At 37.8% G+C, this 25649-nt stretch overlaps 1 protein-coding gene across 13 annotated transcripts in view; it reads right to left on the bottom strand.

Annotated features, from left to right (window-relative positions):
* Positions 1-25649, bottom strand: part of unc80 (unc-80 homolog (C. elegans)) — a 53950-nt gene that overhangs the window by 13012 nt on the left and 15289 nt on the right. For 4 of the 13 annotated variants that reach the window (XM_083531146.1, XM_083531148.1, XM_083531147.1 and 1 more), the window contains exons 15-50: positions 25308-25455; positions 20561-20611; positions 19945-20093; positions 19637-19800; positions 19070-19278; positions 17051-17157; positions 15986-16133; positions 15359-15531; positions 14580-14792; positions 13686-13821; positions 13432-13565; positions 12610-12790; positions 12319-12531; positions 11676-11773; positions 11402-11602; positions 10891-10998; positions 10484-10622; positions 9192-9373; positions 8501-8632; positions 7798-7984; positions 7244-7372; positions 6916-7059; positions 6165-6265; positions 5969-6055; positions 5695-5878; positions 5507-5601; positions 4745-4834; positions 4560-4661; positions 4158-4338; positions 3555-3820; positions 2406-2540; positions 2153-2291; positions 1981-2077; positions 1719-1889; positions 1174-1266; positions 649-867 (exon numbers count right to left, since the gene is read on the bottom strand). In XM_083531146.1, coding sequence (XP_083387272.1) covers positions 649-867; positions 1174-1266; positions 1719-1889; positions 1981-2077; positions 2153-2291; positions 2406-2540; positions 3555-3820; positions 4158-4338; positions 4560-4661; positions 4745-4834; positions 5507-5601; positions 5695-5878; positions 5969-6055; positions 6165-6265; positions 6916-7059; positions 7244-7372; positions 7798-7984; positions 8501-8632; positions 9192-9373; positions 10484-10622; positions 10891-10998; positions 11402-11602; positions 11676-11773; positions 12319-12531; positions 12610-12790; positions 13432-13565; positions 13686-13821; positions 14580-14792; positions 15359-15531; positions 15986-16133; positions 17051-17157; positions 19070-19278; positions 19637-19800; positions 19945-20093; positions 20561-20611; positions 25308-25455 — 5306 coding nt within the window. Of the gene's footprint in view, positions 1-648; positions 868-1173; positions 1267-1718; positions 1890-1980; positions 2078-2152; positions 2292-2405; positions 2541-3554; positions 3821-4157; positions 4339-4559; positions 4662-4744; positions 4835-5506; positions 5602-5694; positions 5879-5968; positions 6056-6164; positions 6266-6915; positions 7060-7243; positions 7373-7797; positions 7985-8500; positions 8633-9191; positions 9374-10483; positions 10623-10890; positions 10999-11401; positions 11603-11675; positions 11774-12318; positions 12791-13431; positions 13566-13685; positions 13822-14579; positions 14793-15358; positions 15532-15985; positions 16134-17050; positions 17158-17366; positions 17404-17601; positions 17655-19069; positions 19279-19636; positions 19801-19944; positions 20094-20560; positions 20612-25307; positions 25456-25649 lie in introns of all 13 variants that reach the window. The other 9 variants (XM_083531149.1, XM_083531142.1, XM_083531140.1 and 6 more) reach the window with 6 other exon arrangements.

Below are 25649 nucleotides of genomic sequence, written 5' to 3'. Positions count from 1 at the left end.
TACTGTTGTGTTGCCCCATGGTCCTGAGGGAACGACATTTCAATCAAATGTATATAAGCTGCTGTGTGTGTGTGTGTGTGTGTGTGTGTGTGTGTGTGTGTGTGTGTGTGTGTGTGTGTGTGTTAAAATATATATATATATATATGTGTGTGTATTGTATTGACTTATTTATTTAATTTTTTCTTAAATTTATGTGGCAAACGCTGAGTCAGCAGCACCAATACCTGAAACAGATGTGCTGGCTAATTATATTTTCAGCTTTAAATGATTCAGCATCGCATGCAAACAGCATGACAAAGCTCCGAAAAGTAACATGAGTCAAAACCCATGACTATAAAGGCATTTCATAGCATGTTATCCAACCTGCAGAAGAGAGATAAGCCACTAGCTATCTGAGTGAGCTACTGTAGTTAGTTAGACCTTTGCAATTTTACAATATGAAATCTCCACTTAAACAATGTTTGGTAAAAAAACCAAAAAATTTAGCAATCAAATATATCTAAGTACACAAGATGGACTAAATCTATATAGCAAAATGTTATAAAAGCTTGTTTAAATCAGGAACAAAAAGGTTTTTAAATGTATAGAACATGGAGAAGACACTTTCATTCTTGCTCTCTTGCTGTAATTCTTCACTCTTGCTCATACCTCATATGAGACTTTATATCCAGAAGCTCTAGAGCAGTGACTCTCGGTTCTCCAGCCACATTCTGCAGGATCTTCAGTCGTGGGCCACAGTGTTTGTAGAACTCAGTGCAAATGTTGAGTAGCGACTCACGAGGCCGGCGGAACTCCTCGCGGGCTATACGCTCATCCAGCTCCTCCCGGGGCATGCCCTGTCCTTCCTCCAGCAGGTGAAGGTTATCTCTGTGTGTAGGTTGTTCATATTTTTTTTTTACAACTTCAACCTATTAACCTAAACTTTATTTGGTTAAGTAGGTATAATGTATCAAAGTGTGTAATAATACAGTCGGCCCTCCACATTCGCCCATTTAACATCGCCTCCCTTATAAACATTATGAAACATCCTGTTGCTGTACAGTGTATTGCTTTCCTTTTTTGTGTATTGATTATGGGGCCCTGAGATACTTGTGACTTTTTCACATCCACAGTGGCTATAACGCTCACAATCATGGAGGGCTGACCGTACTGCACTCTGAGAACAGCCCTCACCTGGTATTTGCTCCTCCAGACATTGTGTGGTTGGCAGTAGTTCCTCCTTTATGGCCCTGATCGCAGCGACTCATCTGAGGTGCAGTCATAGGTCTGGGAAACCATCAAAATGAATACCACTGCTACAATCACTACTCAAGCCATTAAACAACAAATAAAGCATTGCAAAAAGTATTTTTTTTAAATACAATGGCATCTACAATTGATGGAGGTTTTTATGATGTCTCTCATATGCTTTTTTAAAATATAATGATTATAGATAATGATAATGCATAAAAAAAATTAGGCAAGCTAAGGTCAAAACTGGAAACAAATATCAACATGACTAAGATGTAGAAAAAAATAGGTCAGGCTGAAAAAAAACCAGGGTCTTAGTTTTCTCCAGTTTCTCCGGACACAGAAACTATGATTAGAAACTTTCAAAGGATCACAAAGAGGACAGACACACACAAGTTAACAGGACATCATGAAGCCATGACTGTGAAGTGCAGAGGAAGGATGTGTCATGTGTGAAGCTGTGTAGAAAAAGGGAAAGAGGAACAAACCGTGTCAGCGTTTCTACACTATAGAGCAACGCCTGCAGAGATGTAGCCAGAGCGGCTATGGCTGCAATCTCATCTCTGGCTACAGATGCTGACTCCAGGGCCTGACTGTTACTTTTCAGCTTCTGTAAATAACAAGGAACCAGTGCCTCTAAAACCATCAGCATCTGTAGACTGAAAGTAGAGGCATGATGTTATCATACAGACATTGTATGTGGTACAATTAGAAAATATGGATGGTTGTATTTGTTTTTATGTTGCGTACCTTCGGAATGATTCAGGAGCATAGGCCACCACGGTTACACACAGCTTAATGGATTCACTGATGGAGAAGGCGAGGTCCTCATTGCCATAGCAAAAATCTGAATCAAAGGAAATGTATAAGAGGTAGGTTTTAAAGTGTTTCAGTGAAGAGGTGGTCTAACATGACCCCTTACCCAGAGAGCGTAATGGTTTTTCAGCTTTGACCAGCTCCAAAGCGTCCAGGCTGTCCGCTGTTTCTCCTTCCAGAGACACCAAAAGGTCAAACAGGCACTGCGCAGACACACCTTTAGACAGTCCAGTACTGGTGCATGTCTGAGGAAAGAAATCAACCAGTGCTAGAATGTGCAACCATGGTGATACCTAAAGCTGCTCTTGAAAACTTGTAAAATGTAGCAAGGACTCGAGAATGATGGTTAATGCTCTTACAGTGAACTCCAGCAGTGGGGCCACACTGGCAAACAGCTGCAGGATGAAAGGTTTGCGATGGAGGATGTAAAACTGCCTGCAGCAAAACTCGATGCCTCGACGCAGCAATGGATTGCTTTCATAATCAGCGTATGTCTGGTGTGAAGAAGAATGCATTTAATAATAACAACACAGAATAATCGGTAAATCAATGTACACAGCTCCTACTTCAACATGCACCCATGTTCATCCAACAATTCATTTTCTGTTTGGACAATGTGATTAAACAATTAGGAAAGCATAAAAAGAAAAAAAGTGGAATAATTAAATGCATTTTTTGCATTTTTGTTTTCAGAACAAATCTATGAATAAAAAAATTGTTTTCCAATTTCTTCATGGATGCACAGAAAAGAAAATCAAAGGGAAACTAAAACAGAAAAATTTTAGATTTTTTGTCTAATTGCAGATGCAGAAGCAATACGTCACAGTGGTTTCAGATAAAAAGGGGGTGAACCTTATACAGTCTATATAGCAGCGTTCAGCACAAAATCTTACATTTCTTTCTGAAAACCTCACTATTTCCCTATATTAACAAACCAAGTACTCTGATTTTGAATAAGAAGACATCACTCATCACTCCACTTTTTTTCATTTTCCTATGGGATCAATGAAGCATTCTGATTCTAACATCATATGAAGGTGGAGTTCCATTCTGACCAACCTGTTTGATCTTCCAGCTACAGTATCTAGCCCCTCATTTTGGAGCGTTCCCATGGCTGCATAAAAAGTCAACTTCCTGTGTCATAAATTAAAATCTTAATTTTTCTGTTTTAGTTTCCTTTCGATTTTCCTTTTCGTGCATCCATGAAGAAACAGGAAAATTACTTGTTTGTTCATATTTCGGTTAGAGAGTATTAAATTTTTTTTTAATATTTACTGTTTAAAATGCTGTTTTTAAATTTACTGACCAGAGGAACATGGACCTACCAATAATATGGTTTGGTAACTATTTCCTACAAGTACACCAGCAAAAAAGGCACAACCCCTCCCAAAAAACAACAAATTATTGATCAGAAAATGAGCAAGAATGGTTGCAACACTGGGAGCAAATTATTTCAATCAACACACTTTAGATGCTCAAGTAACAAAAGATGTGTCTGTGTTCCACACCTGAAGCATTGTGGGAAGAATCCACTGGTAGCCGCTCAGGGAGAACAGATGGTTGAAGTGCACAGCGGTGTTGATGGCTGTGGCGGTATACTGCCTGAGGAGGGAAGTGTCTTCCGGGTGGAGTAAAAGGGCTCCGTTGAACACATTCAGAAAGAGCATGATTTCATCACCCCACGGGTACTCGCTAGGCATGCCCAGAAACATCTCTTCCAACAGCTTGATCCACAAAACCTTGTGCAAAGTGTCCATGCCAAATAGTTCTTTACCTGAAATTTTACAACAATAAAAAAAACAATCATACAAGCAGCAGTTACATCAAAAGTTAATACATTTTGGCCAAAGGTGTATTTATATATTCATATACCAGCTATATGGTCAAACCAATATAAAGATATGAAGGTGGTCTATATGGCCAAGGGTTTGTTGATACCTGACTCATATGTGCTTTTTGAATATGCTATTTCAGATGCATGGTATATTAACATCCATGCTTCTGGGAGTGTTTTCTATTAGATATTGGCCAATTGACTACATGAGCATTAGTAAAGTCAAGCACTATATATATATATATATATATATAATATGAAAGAATTTCAGAGCTACCCAGAGGCTCATTGAAGAGAGTGAACTCTGCATCTATGGCCGTGCGAGGAAAAGAGGGCAGACGCAGCAGGTCTTCCTGAAGCAAAGAGACGTGGGACTGTTTGTGCATTGCTGGCATGCGCTGGGTAAGAGAAATGAGGAAGAGAACACGGCCCACTTCCTCCAGCTTCCTAGAGAACACCTGGCAAAGGGAAAAGTTGCTTATTTAAGTAAAATATTTACTCTACCCTGTTACTTAATCAAGCAATTTATTTCCTGCAAACTTTCTTATATATATATATATATATATATATATATATATATATATATATATATATATATATATATATATATAAAATGTAAAAAAAGAATAAACTAGTGCTTAAGTTATTATGGAGTCAACATCTCAAAAAGATGATGCACCTGTTTCTGAATGAGCTCCTGGCCCTTATCTGGTTCCATGTAGACCAAGTTGAGCTGAGGAGACACTGATCTCCTGAAAGGGTAGATGTCTCTTACATATGTCTGCAAAATAACAAATAATACAGTAAAACTGTAATGCCATACTAGAAAAGCTAAGAAATTTATTCTCATATGAAAAAGCACACCTTGGCATAGTGGATTAGATTCCAGCGCTTGTCCATAAGGAAATAGTTGGCTGAACGGGCCTCTGGTATATTAAAGAACTCAAGACACTCCTGATAAAAATAGTTGGAGGTTGAGGCGAAATGGTAATGCAAAAAAAAAAAAAAAAAAAAAAAAGCAAATGATAAATGGAGGATATTATCTGGTAACTCTTTGCAACAATTGTGCCAGTTGTGTAAACTATATGTCACATCAGTGTTTTTGGCCACAAAATCTCTGAAATTAACTACAGTTTGTATCAGCTGCACAATTCATTTGGCAATCCTCAGCAAAACTTTTATATGTACTGTAAAATGAAATGCATATATTGTACATAGACACCATAATAAATCTTGCTCCTCTATCTGAGCTTAAATGCAGTGCATAACCAAACCCATAACCAAGCGATTTTGCAATTTGTCCATTTGTCCATGTTTTCCCTTCAAAACAAGTAATCAATACAAATTATTTCTGACTGATCGAATAAATTATAAAAACCAATGTTACTTTGTTCCCTGAAGATAAAGATTCTGATTAGTTTCTGATTGATAATTCTGTTGCTGAATTGTTCTGCACATTTATTTATATTGTTTTTGTACCTGACACTTGCATGTTTATTAAATATGATTCAGACTCTTGATTTGGATTTGTCTGCATTGTTATTAAAGTCTAGTTAAGTGCACTTGTATCCACCTGTTCCTGTATTACATGACCATTTAAAGGTGATCTAAAACTCCAACAGTTACCTTGAGCAAGGCTTCAAACTGTGTATCCTCATGTACTGGTAACTGTGTAGGAATATCACACTCATTCTGCCCGTGAACCACCAGAGTCTTTGTTCCTATGAACACACAAAAAACACATCATATTCACCTAATTAAAATAAATGGGATAAAAAAAAAGGTTAGTTATTACAGATACTAAAAAATTATACCTGGCATAGAAGCAGTGACCAGCAGTTTCACCTCACATTGCTCTTTTTTCATGGTCTGTTTCAGGTCTTTAAAAAAAAGACCCTCTACATAGCCTACCACCTCCCACAGGAAGGTAAGTGTAGCCGAGATAGCATCCATTCCCCACTCGCACGGCGTCCGGACAAAATACATGATTAAACCCACCTGTGTGAAAAGCACAAAAAGGGTTCACATATCTAAAACATCATGCGTCTGTGATCATGATTAACCTATCTACAGTGGTTAAAAACAAACCAGGTAGTTGAAGAGGATATGTGAAGTTTGTGCAGGGAGATCCCCGATATTGAGAAGCAGCTTCCTTAGCATATACATCAACTCATCCTGAAAAGAGATCATGAACCTTTTACACACTGTAACAGAAACACCATCAGCATGATGTTGCTGTATGTGCAGCTGTAGGATTAATGTAGGATTTATATTCATGTCTTACCTGTCTGTTGCTAACCGTCAGTTTCTCTAGAAAGTGCCGAAGAACAAGAGCTGGGTCTTCAATCAGACAATTCCACAGCACCTGCTGAGCCACGGCACTTACTACGTACACAGAAATGAAAATAATGATGTAAGCATTAGAAAATAAAGATTTTTTTTTTACAATTATTAGTAGCTTTATTTTTGAGAGACGCATGTATATAAGCAATTTATAGAATATAATGAATGATATAATTAACAATATAGACAACTGAATGATATAATGAACGATATAAAGTCAGGTAGTAATTACTAAAATAGGGTTAGGAGGCAGTCAGTGTTCCAATTCATCCCAAAAAAGTTCAGTAGGTTTGAGATTAGAGCTCTACGGCAGGACACTCATGATCTTCCACCCCAATCCTTGTAAACCATATCTTCATTGAGCTCGCTTTGTGAGCCAGCAGCAGTTTTCATTTTCACCAGTTATGCAAGAACTCAAATGGAAGTCAATTCTTAAGCTCATGAGACAGAGGAAGGCCATAATGATAAATATGGGAGAATATTGCATTTTTAAAAATTTGTTCTTCCCCAATATATTCGTTACTCTGGTTACATTTAGTTTAAGCTGTAAATTTGTAATAAACATGACTAAATACATTTATTTTAAATTAAGGTATGTGGCATAAATATCTGTGGGATTGGTCACAGTATTTTCACAGGATTAAAAAAAAAAAATCTTCAATCTGGGCAAAATCAGATTTTCGGCACTATACCTGCAACACCGTCCTCACGAATGTCCCCATCCTCCATTAGGTGTACTATGGGCAACACTGCAGCACAGATGCAGGCTGGGAACACAGCCTGAGGCGGCTGCAACATGTGATGTGTGGGCGTGTGTTCTGTAGTGTTTTCGTCATCTGAAAGAACAAATGTATTAAAATAAAATAATGCAAATTACGTTCTCAACATCACAAAAGTAAATGCATCACCCCATGTTTATTAAAAATAGAGGCTCTGCACTACTCTTTCTATACACCTTATTCCATCATATATATATATTTATTTATTTTCTTCATTGTATATTGACAATAAATCACTAACCTTCAGCACTGACTGCTGAGCGCACTGACCACATCGAGCCGCGGCGGAATGAGTAATTCCTGTGCGAGTTGCTGGAGGCACAAGAGGGGCTCACAGAGAGACGACGAGACGCTAGATTCAACACGTCTTCTGTTGGCACAGCAGACATCATTACAGATTTCAAAGGACAGATAAAAGATTGGGGTCCTGAAGACTCACCACATTTTTTATTCGATAAGTAATATTTATTGTAAAATATTGCAATAGATTTCTCCTGTAATTGTAAAGCCCTTTTAAGACACTGTATGTTTATTTATTTTATACCTTATTTAGAAAAAAATAAATATTATATTAATAATAGCCAAATTGTATTTATTACTATTTTAAACACGACATATGGAAAAAATACACAAAACCCCCCTCTGCTAATGGTAGATCTTAATACAAACTTGAGAAAGGTCATGTGACAAGACTATTAGTTATAATTAGAAAAAGGTAAAAAAAAAAAAAATCCAGGACAATTTTAGCCCATTATTAACATGTCATTCACGAGTAATGAAAAAAAAAAAAATAACCCTCTTCCTCTTGTTCAGGTGGAGGGCTGCAGGTGGGCTCGTAGCAGGCCTCCTGAGCAATTGGGATGGCTGTGATGATGCTGGCCTCGCGGCCCAGTCTCCTCTTTTCGTCCTCCTGCTGCATGTTCTTCAGGATGTGCTCAGCACGCTGGTGAGAGCGCGACACAGCACGAGCTGAGAATGATTTCTGGAAGTGAACCACAGAGGCATATTAAAGCAATCAACCATGACGACATACGTGGCAGTGATTTTATCACAGATACGTGCATTCTGAAAACCCCAAAACCAACGATAAAATCAGTATACCACAGCCTCTCTCACGGCTTATTGATTTTATAAAATAGCAACAAAGATAATGTGACAAAATTCAGCATTCAATAAATAACACAATTTCCGAAGAATATTTCAGCAATACTTTTACCATACAATGTAGTCTATTTACAGTAACTGTGTCAGTAACAAAGCAATATAATGGTCAAAGATTAAGGCATTCTATAGACTCAACTAAGGTTGTCATGTAATACTTTAATTTAAAACCGGCTGCATTCATGAATAAAACAATTATATGGGCTCACAGATGTGTGTGTGTGTATTAAGTCAGACAGATTTAACTGAAACGGAACTTTTTTTTTTTCATTTTATTTCTTTTTTGGAAATGACGCATTTTTTTGGCATAATTGAAGTACCAACATAGTGAACTTACAGACTGATCTTCGCTGATTGCATCTGTAACAGTTCCAGTGTTCACAGGCACCCATGGCGGATCAAACATGGGCACACAAGGCATCCCCAGAATAGGGGACGGCAGAGTGAAATTAATGCTGGGGGGAGGAATCTTTAAAAAAAAAACAAGGAAAGAAAGAAAGTTTGAAGAGGACACAATTGTAAAACAAATCTTTTGAAAGGACATGAAAGGAAAAATAAAAGGAAAAATGTACCAGGACATATTAGACCAGAACCTAATCTCATCAGTAAAGAAACTAAATCTGGAGAGAAGATGGACGTTTCAACAAGACAATAACCCCAAACATTCAGCCAATGTAATTTAGGAAGTCCATACTTCCAAGCCAAGGTCCAATCATGAATCTGATTTGAAGTCCAATCATGAATCCCAATGACTATTTATTAAGAAATTTGAAATTGCGAGCTCATTGGTCGTAGCTTGTAACATTGGGAAATTGAAGACGATTCGCCAAGGAAACTAAATTTTTTACCACATTCTCCTCAATGCTGTGATTACCAACAACAGCTGTGTAAAGAAGAGTATTAATGATCCAAAAACTTTTTTCTTTTTTTACACATCTCTGTTTATTCTTATGAGAGTTGTAACAAAAGTTTCAGATGTTTTATCACTCACTGTAAATGAGACTTATATACGTACTATCGCTCAGTACCTTAAAGATCTGTTGTGCTCCCTCCTCCATGCGAGGCCACACCTGGTAGCGAAACCTCCAGACAGTATAGAACTTGAGCACTGAGTTAATCCTCTGACTTGCTTCCTGATGGTGAAACTCAGCCATCATCATTTCAGTGACAGCATCAGGAACCTTTACTGCACACAGTAGAAACATTGCCGCTGCAAGGGAGTGCATGAGAAGGACAGAGAAAGAGAGTGTGAGAGAGAGAGAGAGAGAGAGAGAGAGAGAGAGAGAGAGAGAGAGAGAGAGAGAGAGAGAGAGAGAGAGAGAGAGGATTACAGTTTAAGTAAGGATTACATATTAAATTCCTAATTCCTAAATTCTCAAAAGTGCAAAACAACTTTCAAATATTAATTTCACAGTACATTGAAGCACACGATTAGTTTTCTGTGTGTGGGAGAGCCCTCTGAGTTGCTTAGACAATATTCGAGATTAAATGAAAAACATTTTTACCATTGGACCAATATGGCTTAGTATTTACCTTCTAACTTAATTACACATGAATTGTAGCTTTCATACTTGACATGTTTCATGCTTGACCAGGAGACTCATAGCCCTGATATACTGTCCCAAACATTATATATCCCTATTAACGTAAATTCATGGACAAAATATTATTATTTACATAATCAGGACATACACTTTATGGAAAAAATGTTTTTTCAGCCAAATGTACCACAAAGTTTAAGGCAAACAACCCTATAGCACATCTTTGGATGTGGCAGCAATCAATTTTCCCTTCACTTGAACTAGAAGACCCAAAACTACTCCTGCATGAGAAAAAACACCTGTGCACAAAACAAGCTACATTAAGGTATGACTTAGATGAGTTGGAGTGAAAGATCTTGAGTGACCTGCTATAAATCTCTGACCTCAAACCTATTAAACACCCTTGCGTTGTCTATAAACTTTTTTCCATATAGTGTATAAATCAAAGAAATAATATTGCCATTAAACTAGTTTGCTGAGAAACCACACATTTGTAAGTAGAATAATTAATTAATTAATTAATATTCAATAACATACTCTTCTTAATCCAGATTGACTGTATGGGCATATATTTTAAACTCAACTACTGTGAATAATTGTGAAAAAAATGTGAAAAGAATTTGTTTTTGTATATATTTTTATAAAGAATATGTATAGACATTTATATTCATGCCTGAGCATTTTTTTTATTTTAATCCTTGTACTAAAACTAGTTGGTTAAAGCTGTTATTAATGTTAGTGTTTGTAGTTGTAATATTGTACAATAATCAGAAACAGACCCGCAGCAGCAGCCATGTGCTCATCAACACTGAGCAGCAGCTCCCACGCTGCTGGCTGAATGTCTCCATACATATCCTCTGTTAAGATAGGAGCTGCTTTTATAAGCAGGGAAAGAGGTGCTGGAGAGAGACTCATTACCTGCAAATGCAAAACATGAGACATTTTTGTGCACATGTAAAATAATCTGTTGCTCTATGAATAATCTAAGATAATGGATCTTCTAGAGTATTCACATAAATTGTGAATCTGAATTGTAAATAAATCTAAACAGTGACGTATGTTTTATAAATTTCTGTTTGCCACTATTGAGTCACTGATACACATGAGTGTTAATGTGGAATTTCAATGCCAGATAAAGAGAGAGGACTGTTAACTCAAAAACACGATCGAAGCCTTAAGGCAGCACCTGCGTGCGAATGTACTTCAGCATCCCTGTGTCTTTCTTCCCCTCCGCGTTACTGTCAGTAGGACGTCTCTTCATAGACGGAGTCCGCAGACATGACTTATCCGAACACTGAAAGAGAGTTGTTAAATTTAGGCTATTTTTGCTCATGAAGACAACTTTTAATTTATAAGCTGGTAAACAACAAATGTGGGTAAAACTCTAATTGTTGGATAAAAAACATTTGCATTGATTGTATAATAATAAACAGGGGTTTGGGGATTTTTGGGGGCTTAGTATTGTGGTTTTACTGCTGTCCTGTGACTATTATTAATGGGGTTCAAAGTGAATACGGCAACAAGCTGTAGACATGTATTCAGTTGTGTTCACTTTACTCAACCAGCCCATTTAGATTATACATTTTGTCTGTGTTTAGACAATAAAATATAGCTATAAGCTCAGTTTGTTTCTATGGTTCTGGTAAATAGTGGTACAAATTCACATCAGTGTGTGTAGTACTAAATACAATTTATACCTCTTTGCTCTTCTTGGCACGATTGCTAAAGGTAGTGCTGGAGCTGTTCTCTTTTAGACTATCGACAGTCTCTCCATAAAGAAGTTTGATGGCACGGACAAGGCGAGTGCAGGAGCGGCTGTGGCGTTGGTAGCAGCGAGGGTGACAAAAGTCCACATGGGTGCAGATAAAACTCTGCTGGTTGCACAGTAGGATCATGATCTGGAAAGCAAGAACATGTTTATAACCACTCGGACACACTCAAATACACGTGTATTAGGGTGTGTGAACTTACATGTAGCCATGACATGTTGCGGTGGTAATCGTCCACGCCACTAGTGCTTCCAGGACCTTCGGGTTCAATGCTGGGTTCACTAGCACTCCAGGGGCTCCCTGAAAATACAGATACAGGTTTATGACTGCTGCAAATCAAGATATGTAATGCTTGTTAAAGTGTTTTTACCTCATTAATCAAACAAACAAATTAATACATCTCAAGGAGTCTTTTGCCTTCATAATTAGAAATCAAAGAATCTTCACTAAAGACTACAAAACAAGCCCAAACAACAGTTGAATTGAAAAGCATGACAAATATACTTATTCAAAATTTCTAATTTCAGCTAATATCTTTCAAACTTTTTTTAAGTGTTGAAGTAAAATCACAATAGAGAAGTAATAAACATTTCAAGGGAATTTAAAATGCACAGAACTGTAAAGACTAACATGCTGAATAGGGGCTCTATACTAATGGGTGAGCTGACATTGTTAGCTGATATAACACCCTCTAGATCATATTTCTTTACACATTTATTTTACATTTGAAATTATCTGAAGCATAAATGATTCTAAAAAATTTGTATTAAGTATTAACTGAAAACATGACAATGGCAACTATGCGATTCCGTATCTAGACAGACATATCAAGGAACATTTCTCACCAATATCAGTGACCGTGTCTCTGCTCTGAGACAACAAACGATCAGACTCAGCGTCGTTCTCGGACTCCGAATCCTGCCTAGACATCTTGGTGCTCTTCAAACTGCCAGCTCTACGAATGGAAGACAGAGAGCCACCTTTCTTCACCTTAAAACTCCGCGCCCCTTTTATTTGCAGTAGCCGAGAACCTCCAATGCGGATCTTCCTGATAGGAGCTGATGAGTACAGCTGAGAATCAAATGTATGCCAATGAACAAGCATGTCAGAGTCATCTACAGAAAAACAAATCATACCCAGTGGTTCCTGAAATGATTTCTTCTCATCGCATGTGGTGTCTGACTTCAGAGTGTGGCTACTGCTGTTCAGGGAATCATGCCCGTCCTCATCGTCTAATATTCCGGCAAAGCTGATCTTCCTTTCGTAGCGATGGCGGCCCAATTCTGGGTCCAGACGCATTCGGCAACTATCTAAATCCTGTAATATTAGGACAGTTTGTGAACATTTGTGAACATATGATGCTACCCTATGGTCTATAGCTGAAAGTATGTGGACGGCTGACCAATCACTTCTATATTTGCAGTATATAAACCTACTTCGATATTATAAAAACCTCCACTCTTCTGTGAAGGGTTTCCACTATTTTTTGGCTGTATGGATTTTCCCATTTCACCACAAGAGCATAAATGTGGTCAGGTACTGATTATGGTAAAGAATACCTTGATGATGTTGCAATCATACCAATTCATCCCAAAGGTGTTCATTGGGGTTGAGTTTAGAGCTCTGGGCCAGTCACTCAAGTTCTTCCACTTCTTTTACTGTTTTCTTAGACCTTTTCATAATGTGGGCCTCTTAGTTCCACTGAAGAGAAATCCCAATGCTAGAGCATTTAAAGAAAATTGTGCATATTCTAGCCAATTTTGTACTTTAGAGAAGGCCCACATATGGGTATGATGGTCAGATTTCCACAAACCTTTTGCTAATATACGGTTTTTCAACAAAGACTCACAAGTCCAACCCCATTCTGAGGTAGGTGAAAATACCAGCAAACTCTATAGTTACAGTATATCTTTATATCAGTATATCAGTTACAACTAAAGAAAAATGCAGATTCTGACCACTAGGGGCTCTGTGCGTGGACGTGGAAGGCAGGGAAAAGTCTCTCTCAGGAAGGTCGTGATCTCTAAAAGCAGCTGACAAGCAGACATCTTAAGGGCAAAGGGACAACTGCATTTCGTAGGGTTTACAGTACCTGTGAAAATTAGAAATACACAATTCAGTCTCTATTAAACCGAGAGAAATACCAGACAAGATCGGTAACGTGATCATTCTATGGAATGAGCTAGAGCTTTATTTCTATTGTCTCTCCTACTGTCATCCAGGAAATCTTCCTCTTCATCTTCTTTCCTTGCCCTTCTTTTGCTCTCCTCATCATAAATAAAGCCCAGGATGTTAGCAGGACTTTCGCTATCCGAGTGACACAGCTCGCTCAGACGGGTGCCAATTGCCTTTTGGAGTAAACAGGACATAAGAAACATTAAATATTCAAAAATAATCTGATCTACTAACATATTTTATGTCATTAACTTTTTTTTACTGCCCTTATACAGGTTTTGGTAATTATTGTTTGGTCAATTATTTAAAAGTACACTGCAAACACGCGTAAATGAATATAATATAAAAAACAATTATATTAAAGAGGTCAAAATAAAATCTTAAATGCAACACACACGTATACACCACATCGTTTCTTAAATCAAATATAAAAAAGAAAACTTTTAAACACTAATCATTTGTTTTAATGATACGCGAAGTCTCAAATCAAGCACCAAAATCCGCCATAATGCACACATTCAGCAATTAAAAACGTCCGTGTGGAAACAAAAGACTGCAAAGATAAAGAAGTAATGGGAACCTGTGGATTTTCTATGTTCTTTTTTCCATGTGTTTAATAGACACAAACGAGTTCTTTGAAAAACATGTCTACCGACTTTGAAACGTCTATGTTCTTTATGCTTTAGAGTGGTTTCAGTAATAATAAATGTACGGTAGATTTTCAGAAGAATTGAGCTCCCCTGCCGTGTGAAAATGTAAACAGCTTGTGTAAGTAAAAAGCTTAGTGCAAAGATAGAGAAGTAATGGGAACCTGGTATTTTTTTTTTAATATATAAAAAAAAATATGAAGTCCTTCTAAACATTTATGAACTTTTAACATATCTAGTCTTAATAAATAATTCCCCATGAGTTACAATGTACACAGACTCACATCACCCCACTGGTAAAAATACTTTGCTGCGTTCCACTGCAGCTTGTTGTTTCTCTTATTCCCAGCGATAGGTGAGCGTCCTCGTGAAAGCCCTCGCTTGGTGATGTTGACGTGGTGACCTTTCATCCATTCTGGCCAGTTGCCACGATTACAGCGGTGCACAAAGCGAGCACACTCCAAAAACAAGGAGGCCCTCGCCACCACTGGAGCTTCCTAATGGGAACAAAGGAACAAAATAAATAAACAGATTGCTTCTGCCATGCTGAAACCAGACAAATTCAATTAAACAGTAATTTAATAATTTAGGAAGATAACTTAGTTACAGTATGTTTGAGAACACAGATGCTCCAGATCAAATAATTGATTATGGAAGAACTGTTTATGAAAAAAGGAAATGGCAGTATGCAGTACTGTGCAAAAGTTTAAGGCACTTGTGAAAATGCTTTAAAAATAGAAGTTTATTTTGATCAAGTAACAAAATGGAAATAAACTTAAATCAAGTTTACAATGGTTTAGTTGTTGGGTTATTACTAGCACAACCTGGGTTCTATTCCTATCCAGATTAAACATTTTTTTTTTAAATTTTTTAAAGGGGATTTTATAATCAATAAATGAATATACAGATTATAGAACTTATATTTTGTTGCTAAGATGTATTAAATTTTAATTAATAACATTAGTTGATACATCAAAAAGTAACATTAACGTTAAAAATTAACATTATAGTGATCTTGCATGGTAATGATTAAAGATGATCTGGAAGAATTATTGGAACAGACCAGGTCCAGGGCAGCAGCCAGGATAGAAGCATCTGGTATGGTGCCTGGCTCACAGCAATTCAGGAGGAACTGGAACCTCTTCATGCCCTGTCTGATGGCGCCAAGATTCACTATGTTTTTATTCTTCATTGCCTCCTGGTTTGAAGCCAAACGTTCTGGGAATCCATGGCATCCTGGTGGTGATAAATCCACAACTCAGGTACTATAACAATATGTACCATATACAAAATTAGTCTGTTGGTAATTTGTGTTTATTTTCTATATTTTATGTTATTATTATAATTCATTTCAATTAAAAAAGATTAATTTAAACAATGTGATGTTATCATGTCCACATCCAGTACTTCACATTGAGGCACCTCTTAGGGAGAGCTGGTAGTTCTGGGAGTCAATATTAGGCCATGGAGAGCCAGGACAAAAAAGACAAGACTCACTGTCTTTGGGTAACCAAACAGCTTCCCACCGAGATGCACAAACAAAAACAAACACGCACACAGAGTTGACATGGAAGATGGTAGAGAACAGTGAGTGCACCAGAAGCACATGACAGGACACAGACTGGCACAAACACAGAGAGAGTGGTGGACGTATAAAGGGGCGTGAGGGGGGAAAACCCCAGGGTTCTACCATCTTTCTCCTCTGTGTGGTGAAGCTTGGATGGGTTCCGTCGACCAGACCGCCATTTACCGAGCCTCTTGAAGAAGTTTTCCTCCTCCTCCCGGCCATACTCTGTAGCACTTCCTTCTGACAGCTTGACGGCGCTGGTGAATTTCACCTGGCAAGACAATGTGGTAAGGCTCAAGGTTAATGTTTTGTTTTCAGAGAATACGACCTCTTATTGTAATAGCATATACAGAGAATCAGAAACTGATGGACAACATACTAAATATTCTGCCAAACAGAAAAAGGAGAAGTACAGAAATAAAATGCTAATTACAAATCAAATAATATTATTATACCCTTTGATGCACACCATATAGTGATCTTTGACCTCATGTGCCCATAGCACAGCAATCGTGTGGATTGTGAGATATATAATTTACTGTACCTGGGAAAGTGATGGCACCAGGATGCCCAATGAGAAGGAAGCAAACTGGTGGATGCACTGTGATGCTTTAAACATTGTTTACCTTGAGTCCTGCCATTCATGTGGATATTACTTTTGACTTGTTAATTAAGTAGCACCTAGCAGGATAATTCTCCCATTGGAAAAAAGCTGTTCAGGAATGACCATATGTACCAAGATTTGCCTTGGCCTTCCAAGTTTCCCAGGTGTCAATCCAATCAACTATCTGTGTGAGGACTAAAGGATCTCCTGCTAACATCCTGGTACCAGATACCACAGAACTAAAATATTTGAGGCTTTCATGCCATGGCAAGTCAGCGCTCTTGTGCTGGCACAAGTTTCTGGTTAAGCAGCTGAAAAAAGTACTTAGATTTCCTCTAGCAAAAATGTTTTTTTTTTTTTTTTTTAGAGGAATACGAAACGCAGTCCAATGTGAAAATATTCAACAAGGCCAATCCTTTTGTTTTCCTAAACAATGAAGACTTGTTTGTCACATTAATTGTGTCAGTAAATGAAATATATTAAATACAGTGACCTAATGCTGTTATTCTCTCTAAGGAAGGTTTGCTTTAAAAAAAAGAAAAATATATATTAAATGCACATAACAGCTCATCAAAATGTCTGACCTTGGAGCTCTGCCTGATGAAGGAAAGTCTATCCACAGAGCTGATGTCCAGGAGGTCCTCTACACCATCAGCTAGGCCAGACAAGGACGAACGCTTCAGCCAGTTTCCTGCACACATGGTCACATGTTGTGAACAACAGAAAACAATGGCTGTCCTAACTAAAACAGACCACCTGACTTCTTAAACATAGTTATTGTAAACATTTTATCATAATCTATCTTCTATATGTTTGCTAAAGTACTACCTATGAAAGCAGTCTGGGCAGTGTTTTGGGTAGAAGATAATTACTTCAGTGGAAGCAAAAGCACTTTCATACCTGAGTAATGAGCAAATGAGCAATATGGAAATGGCAACTGGGTTGATGTGCAGGAAGGATACCACAGAAACACACGTACACAAATGGCGTTGACAAAAAAAACTATAAAGCATGTTTTACACACATAAAGCTTAATGCATACACAGGGCTTACAAACATTCAAAGTACATCACAAAGATTGGATATAATCTTTATTTATAGGTCTGTAAAGATCACCAAATATACACACACATACACACATACGTAGGACGGAGAGAGTGAATGGAAGGCGTACTGTCCTACGGCATGCTGGCGACAAAGAAGAACACAAAAAAGACAGATGAGGATGGTTTTGAACCTCCAGTAAACCAAAGGAGCATAAGACATGTGCTTATAATTCATTATTATTTTAGAATAACATTTTAAACAAGCAAGAAAAAGTTAAAAAGAGGTTACAAGCCTGGATTGCCATATGTAGTCTCAAAAATGTGCACATGGCTTAATTTAGATTATGTAATGAAACATGATATGGCACCATCACATCACACAGATATAAACAATACCATTAAAATGTTCACCTAGAAGGCTAGAAGGCAAAATGTCATGAGGGAATTATGATGTCGGCTTGACAGAGCCCACAAAACACACTGAATGGATTAGCAGTGTTTTGTTTGTCATCGGTTTAAAAAATGGGAACAAAATTTGAATGTGTAAAGGTTCAAAGGCTAATATATAAAATGTAAAATTATTTAAATACATCCAAAATATTTTTACGATAACCAGTTGAATGCTAGGACATGGGTATGTGGTTGCTAACCTAGGTGATTGCTAGGATGTTACTTGGTGGTTGCTAGCATATTCAAGAATAGTGTTGCTGGTTTGTAGCCATGCTACCCAGTTGGTTTCTAAGGTGCTGCTTAGGGGTTACTATTCTGTGCAAAATAGTTGGTATTTTTTTTTTCTATTTTTCCTGTTGGTTGTTGCTTGTTTATTGTTAAACTGAACATTTTTGCTAGGGGTTTGCCATGATGTGGGGTGTGGCTGTCTCAGAAGTTTGCTATATTTACATTTACATTTAAATGCGGATTTAGCAGACTAGTCACTGCAGTGGCTTTTATGGAGTTCATACGGTTGCTATAGTGTTTCTAGGATATAATGTGATCTGCCATTTGGTTGGGTTGTAGCTCATTGGTTGGTTAGGAAACTCAGCTGATTGCGACACCTAATTTTTACCTAATATTATGTTCATAAGAGTTTTTTTTTAAATCCCTCACTGTTGCTAGGTTCTTTCTTTCTAAGGTTCTTTCTTTCTCCATCTCTTGCGGTTTGGTTTACATGCCATCGCAAATAAAAAGAAAAATCGTCTATGATAAGGTGGCAACTGTAATTCTCATATATTTCCCAAAAACAAAAGAGCCCCATTCCCATATGAGATCTATACCGCTGTCAAATTTCATGGTCCTTCATCAAAAATGGTACACATTTTCCAACAGAAGAAAAAGAAAAGGAAGATGAAGATAAATAGAATGCTGGATCTTTCAAGCCAACATAATTATAGATAAGCAAGACCCAACCCAAGTCCAGAAAATGTACAATGAAATATCATTGTATATTACACACAAGTCACAGACAGTCAGTGAGTTCTAAGGTCATTAATGAGGGGAACTGAATGTCACACACACACACACACACACACACACACACACACACACACACACACACACCTATGGGAAGTTTAAGCTTCTTGCGCAGCGAGATGCGTCGGGAGCGAGAGCGTGAGCGGCGGTCTGTAGTGGTGCCTGAGTGGGCAGTCGTGCACTCCGATGTGTCCTGTTCTGACTGGCTGCTGGTGTCACTGGCAGCACTCTGAGACTTGAACATTTTCCTCCAGAAGTCCTTCCTTCCTAACAGAGCTCCAGGAATCTGCTCCTCACTGACAAACATGCACATTACAACAGATGTTAGTCAGGTTAAGCAAAATGGCTCTTTAAGGGTACTTGGGTAGAGACGAATAATAAAATAAAAACAATTAATAAGCAAAATAGTAACTATTTTTCCTTATTTAAAAAAACCCCAGAAAAACAAAGTACAGACAAAATCTTCAAGCAAAGAAATGGTTGTCAAGCACATTTGTGTTACAACAATTGTAAAAGGTGCTGTGCTACATGTTAAAAAAAAATTTATGCCTATTCCTCTCTTACTTTTTGTAATTTGTCTGAACCTGATGTTATATTGCTGTGTGTTAAATGACTTTCAGTGTCTCTTTTGCTACATTTGTGTAATGTAGTAACCTTTTTTGTACAGTTGCCCTGGTCTCCTCTTTGTCCTCGGTTTTCTTCGTAGCATTGAGTTTTTCTGCACTGTCCAATAGGGCGCTTAGTGCCACGCGACGGAAAACGTTGCCATGCGATTCTTTAATAAACTGAACCAGCTGTCGAATGTCACAGTACAGACCCTGTTGTTTTGTTTTTTTGTTAGTTGTGTACATGAGAAAGTGAGATAGGGAAAAAAGACTCATAAACATACATGATAGTGTACAGAGCATTTACACAATATATACTACTTAAGAATTTATCATCTAAAATTCATAATTGTTCACCAGATTTTCTGGACTGTGCAGCTCGTGGGTAGTGGATGCACATCTGGTTATGAGGGATTTGAACATGCAGCCCACGACCACGGCCTCCATGTTCTGAGCGAGAGATTTATCCCCTCCAGTAGCAAAATTGTTTCCAAAGCCAGCCTTGTCTGAAAGCATACAGAAGTGATTTTAGATGCTGCACACAATGCTGAAAGACAAGATGGAGCAACTGAATTGAGGCTCAGGCATGAGGGTGAGAACAAGGGCAAGCAAGAAGCCATCAGCACATACAAGATGTAGAAAAAAATTATAAAGCACATATGCAAGGCAAAGGGACCGAAGGATTCTACACATGCAAATGTCTGTGGCCTGATAACAGTCTTTGACCTAACAATCAGGTTATGCTCCCATAATCAGAGCATTACCTTTTTTTTTGTTGTTTGTTCTGATTCCGTAAAAAAAAGTTATTCAAGACATGAGAAAGATCTCATTTATTTAGTGGTTGCTACTCTGATGTATTCACTATCTGGATGGCAAGAATGTCACCTTAGACACAGGGAGGGGTGCAGGAATGGGAGTAATGCCTAGTTTGTTTAGGTTTTTTTGGCAGCAAATTTACATATTGTGTATCTACCGAAGTTTCGCTTATTCGCCCTCCTGGACCTCTCACCTGCACTGCCGTATTCTGCAAGAGAAGAGATGTGGGGCAACATTGGTGTCAGGCCAGCACAGACATGTAGTTTTCAGGAAAAAACTAACCCACCCAAAAGATGGGATTCAATCGCTCGCTCGCTCTCTCTCTCTCTCCCTCTCTCTCTCTCTCTCTCTCTCTCTCTCTCTCTCTCTCTCTCTCTCCCTCTCTCACACACACACACACACACACACACACACACACACACACACACACACACCCAAACCTCATACTCCTAGGGACCTTTAGGGTTTCATTATCATTTCACTCATATGTTCACTAACTTGCCAACTTTTTCATAGTACTGTAATTTAATTAGAATTTAGTTCACATAATTAAATAAAAATGCACCATCTATCATTTAATAATCGAATATTGGCAAGTCTGCTGAAAGGATGAGTGACTGAGTAATGGAGGAAAAAATATTTACACATACTGGGGTTTTATGGGAAGAGGGTACATCTGAGGGCAGAAAAGGAGAACACAATTCACACTACAACCTAAACTGCCCTTAGAGTCCCTACCATTCCCTAAAACACAGTTTGAAGGGAGGCGAAAGACAGAGGAGAGATGGAAATGTGGAGAAAAATGAATGGAAAAAGACAAACAGACATGATCAATTAATTCTAAAGCAATATTATTGCTCCCTACATAGTATTTTTGAAAAATGGAACATTTATTTCGAATTCATTTTGCACATGTCCGTGTATAGGCAATGTACGAAAATATCTTTACAAAAAGTCGACCACTTTTATATATATATATATATATATATATATATATATATATATATATATATATATATATATATATATATATATATACAGTGAGGAAAATAAGTATTTGAACACCCTGCTATTTTGCAAGTTCTCCCACTTAGAAATCATGGAGGGGTCTGAAATTGTCATCGTAGGTGCATGTCCACTGTGAGAGACATAATCTAAAAAAGAAAATCCAGAAATCACAATGTATGATTTTTTAACTATTTATTTGTATGATACAGCTGCAAATAAGTATTTGAACACCTGTCTATCAGCTAAAATTCTGACCCTCAAAGACCTGTTAGTCTGCCTTTAAAATGTCCACCTCCACTACATTTATTATCCTAAATTAAATGGACCTGTTTGAGGTCGTTAGCTGCATAAAGACACCTGTCCACCCCATACAATCAGTAAGAATACAACTACTAACATGGCCAAGACCAAAGAGCTGTCCAAAGACACTAGAGACAAAATTGTACACCTCCACAAGGCTGGAAAGGGCTACGGGGAAATTGCCAAGCAGCTTGGTGAAAAAAGGTCCACTGTTGGAGCAATCATTAGAAAATGGAAGAAGCTAAACATGACTGTCAATCTCCCTCGGACTGGGGCTCCATGCAATGATCCTAAGGAAGGTGAGAAATTAGCCCAGAACTACACGGGAGGAGCTGGTCAATGACCTGAAAAGAGCTTGGACCACCGTTTTCAAGGTTACTGTTGGTAATACACTAAGACGTCATGGTTTGAAATCATGCATGGCACGGAAGGTTCCCCTGCTTAAACCAGCACATGTCCAGGCACGTCTTAAGTTTGCCAATGACCATTTGGATGATCCAGAGGAGTCATGGGAGAAAGTCATGTGGTCAGATGAGACCAAAATAGAACTTTTGGGTCATAATTCCACTAAACGTGTTTGGAGGAAGAAGAATGATGAGTACCATCCCAAGAACACCATCCCTACTGTGAAGCATGGGGGTGGTAGCATCATGCTTTGGGGGTGTTTTTCTGCACATGGGACAGGGCGACTGCACTGTATTAAGGAGAGGATGACCGGGGCCATGTATTGCGAGATTTTGGGGAACAACCTCCTTCCCTCAGTTAGAGCATTGAAGATGGGTCGAGGCTGGGTCTTCCAACATGACAATGACCCGAAGCACACAGCCAGGATAACCAAGGAGTGGCTCTGTAAGAAGCATATCAAGGTTCAGGCGTGGCCTAGCCAGTCTCCAGACCTAAACCCAATAGAGAATCTTTGGAGGGAGCTCAAACTCCGTGTTTCTCAGCGACAGGCCAGAAACCTGACTGATCTAGAGAAGATCTGTGTGGAGGACTGGGCCAAAATCCTTCCTGCAGTGTGTGCAAACCTGGTGAAAAACTACAGGAAACGTTTGACCTCTGTAATTGCAAACAAAGGCTACTGTACCAAATATTAACATTGACTTTCTCAGGGGTTCAAATACTTATTTGCAGCTGTATCATACAAATAAATAGTTAAAAAATCATACATTGTGTTTTCTGGATTTTTTTTTTTTAGATTATGTCTCTCACAGTGGACATGCACTTCCGATGACAATTTCAGACCCCTCCATGATTTCTAAGTGGGAGAACTTGCAAAATAGCAGGGTGTTGAAATACTTATTTTCCTCAGTATATATATATATATATATATATATATATATATATATATATATATATATATATATATATATATATATAAAAGTGGTCGACTTTTTGTAAAGATATTTTCAAAAATGTTATAAATATATATTAATATATGAGTTTTTGAATATCCTAAATTGCCCAACATCACAGATTGTGATTTACTATTTGGTTTGATTTGGATTTGGATTTTTGTACACCCTTTCTTTACTCTAATTGTGTAAACTGTGTGTCACAATACAGTGCCTTGCAAAAATGTGGGAAAGGGTTTCGTGGTTAGACAAGCAATAAACTTTTTTTTGTTGTGCTTTTTTGCACAACATTCAGAACAGTACATGTGGCACAAACCTAACACTATCCATTCATCAAACAGTGAAATATGGTGTTTGCAGCATCATGTGTGTGTTGTGGGGGATGCTTTTGTTAAAATTAAAGGATGTAGGAGGGATACTGCAAGTGAACCTGCTTCACTTTACCAAGAAACTGAAGCTTTGGAGAAATCTCACCTTTCAGCAAGGAAAAAAAATCCCAAGCATGAGTGGCTAGAGAAACAAAAAGCTGACTGCTCTACAGTAACCAGATCACAAAGCCCAGGTTTCAATCAAGTTAAGAACCTGTGGCACTGTTTGAAAATTGAGGTTAATAACTGTCATAAAACAAACCTGAAAAACCTTGAGCAAATCTGCCACAAAGAATAGAAGATCACTCCCAAACAACATGCAAAGCTAGTTAAAGCGTACCCCGACAGACTCAAAGCTGCTATTCAGCAAAAAGTGGTTCTTACAAGTAATAGTCTGAGGGGGTTACTGCTGACTAATAAAAATTATTTAACATTTGCTTTAAGAGCATACAGTGTTGTCAAAAGTTTAAAAACACCTAATTTTCTTTTTAGCATTTTTGAGAACTTGCATGTTCAAACTACGTAAAAGGCAAAAACACACAAAGATTGGACAGTGAATGACTGGAAAAGAATTCTGTGGACAGTCCAAATTTGACATTTTTGGCCCTAAGAGAAGAACTTTTCGAAGACGAAGAACAGGAGAGAAGATTTTATTAGACTTTCTCACACCCACAGTCAAACATGGTGGAGGAAGCGCAATGGTTTGGGGTTGTTTTAAAGAAGGGAATGTTGGTGACTTATTCTAGGTGAAAAGAATAGTGAATCAACGTTGCTTTCATTCCATAAATGCGATTCTGCCTGGACTGTGGCTAATTCGGATAAACTTCACCATACAACAAGACAATGACCTGAAACATATGTCCAACCTCTGTCGTATCATGGACTGGCCTGAACAATAATATCCAAATAATTTTTAAGGAGGGTTGAATACTTTTGGAAGGCACTGTGTTTGTGAAAAAAAAAAAGGTCTAGCATAAATGTACAGTCAACCCCAGATAATTTGCGGTTCGAAACTCGCGGCTCGAAAAATTTGCAGGTTCTCATTTGGAACTTCATTTGTTGTGGATTATCTGAATAAATTCCCAGAAATTCGCAGCGGGACTGAATATTCAGGAACGTTACAAATTTCATCATTTTTCTAAACACATTATTGTATTAAAGTGACTAGATAATGTCTAGATGAATTCACTAAGGTACCATTGGGGCAAAATTCACGGATTTTCGGAACTCGCGGGGGGTCTTAACCGTACAGGAACACTTTATTATAACTGAAGAGGGCATACTATTAAAGAGAGGACATTGTAATGTGTGTATTAGATTATAAGCACATACATTAAAAGTGTATTACAGTTTCAGATTGTAACACTACAGATTGGGGAAATGAGAGGATATTTATCCAGAGTGCTGTATACTTCCTAAACCCTTAGACTAATAATATTAATTTCTATCTTTTTCTTTTTTTTTTTTTTTAAGCTACAATGTTTAGAGATCATGTCAAACTACAAAACATTGTATGCTGAATAAACAGACCGAAACACACTAGCAAAAACACAGAAAGCCTGGAGAGACACAGAAATGCAGTAAAGTAGGGACAGATTCCATGTGTCATGATCATGCCTGATCATATGTGGCATTATGGTGGTGTCTTTATTTGGGAAATATATCTGAGTATATCATATGCCACATAAATATTGAAATGCTTATAGAATGGAGGATATTATGATTTTCTCTAACTGGGTCTAAAAGCTACAGTAATAATTAATATTAACATACATTTTTTTTCAATATCAGCTTTTTATATGTTACTGAGTAAAAACTTACAGCTGGTTATGAGCTAGTGTGAAATACATTGACTGTAGACATTTCCTCTTACTGTCAGTGATGGGCTCCATACAGAAGCCAAGAAGGGCATGCAGAAAGTCCACTATGTTGTTGAGAGAATCCTTGTTGACGTACTCTTTCATGGTCTGCCGGAACTGCACTTTATCTAGTTTGTACAGACTGGTCATGCAGTTCTGAGCCTACACAGGGGAAGTCAGACAGTGTGAACAATCATCTTACTACTACACATGATCTTAAGGTTCTAGATACTAAAGTAAAATATCACAAGTTCTGGATACACCAGTCGTTTTTTATTCATGCTTCATGGCTGTAAGTAAAAACATCCTGTCAAATTGTGTGTTCCTCTGTATGTGTATTCCGACACTTCTATAAA

This window comes from Silurus aristotelis, assembly GCF_946808225.1.
Source record: "Silurus aristotelis genome assembly, chromosome: 2".
NCBI classification, from domain to species: Eukaryota; Metazoa; Chordata; class Actinopteri; order Siluriformes; family Siluridae; genus Silurus; species Silurus aristotelis.
Note: the sequence above shows the minus strand (reverse complement) of the source record. Positions and strands in the feature narration are given on the sequence as shown.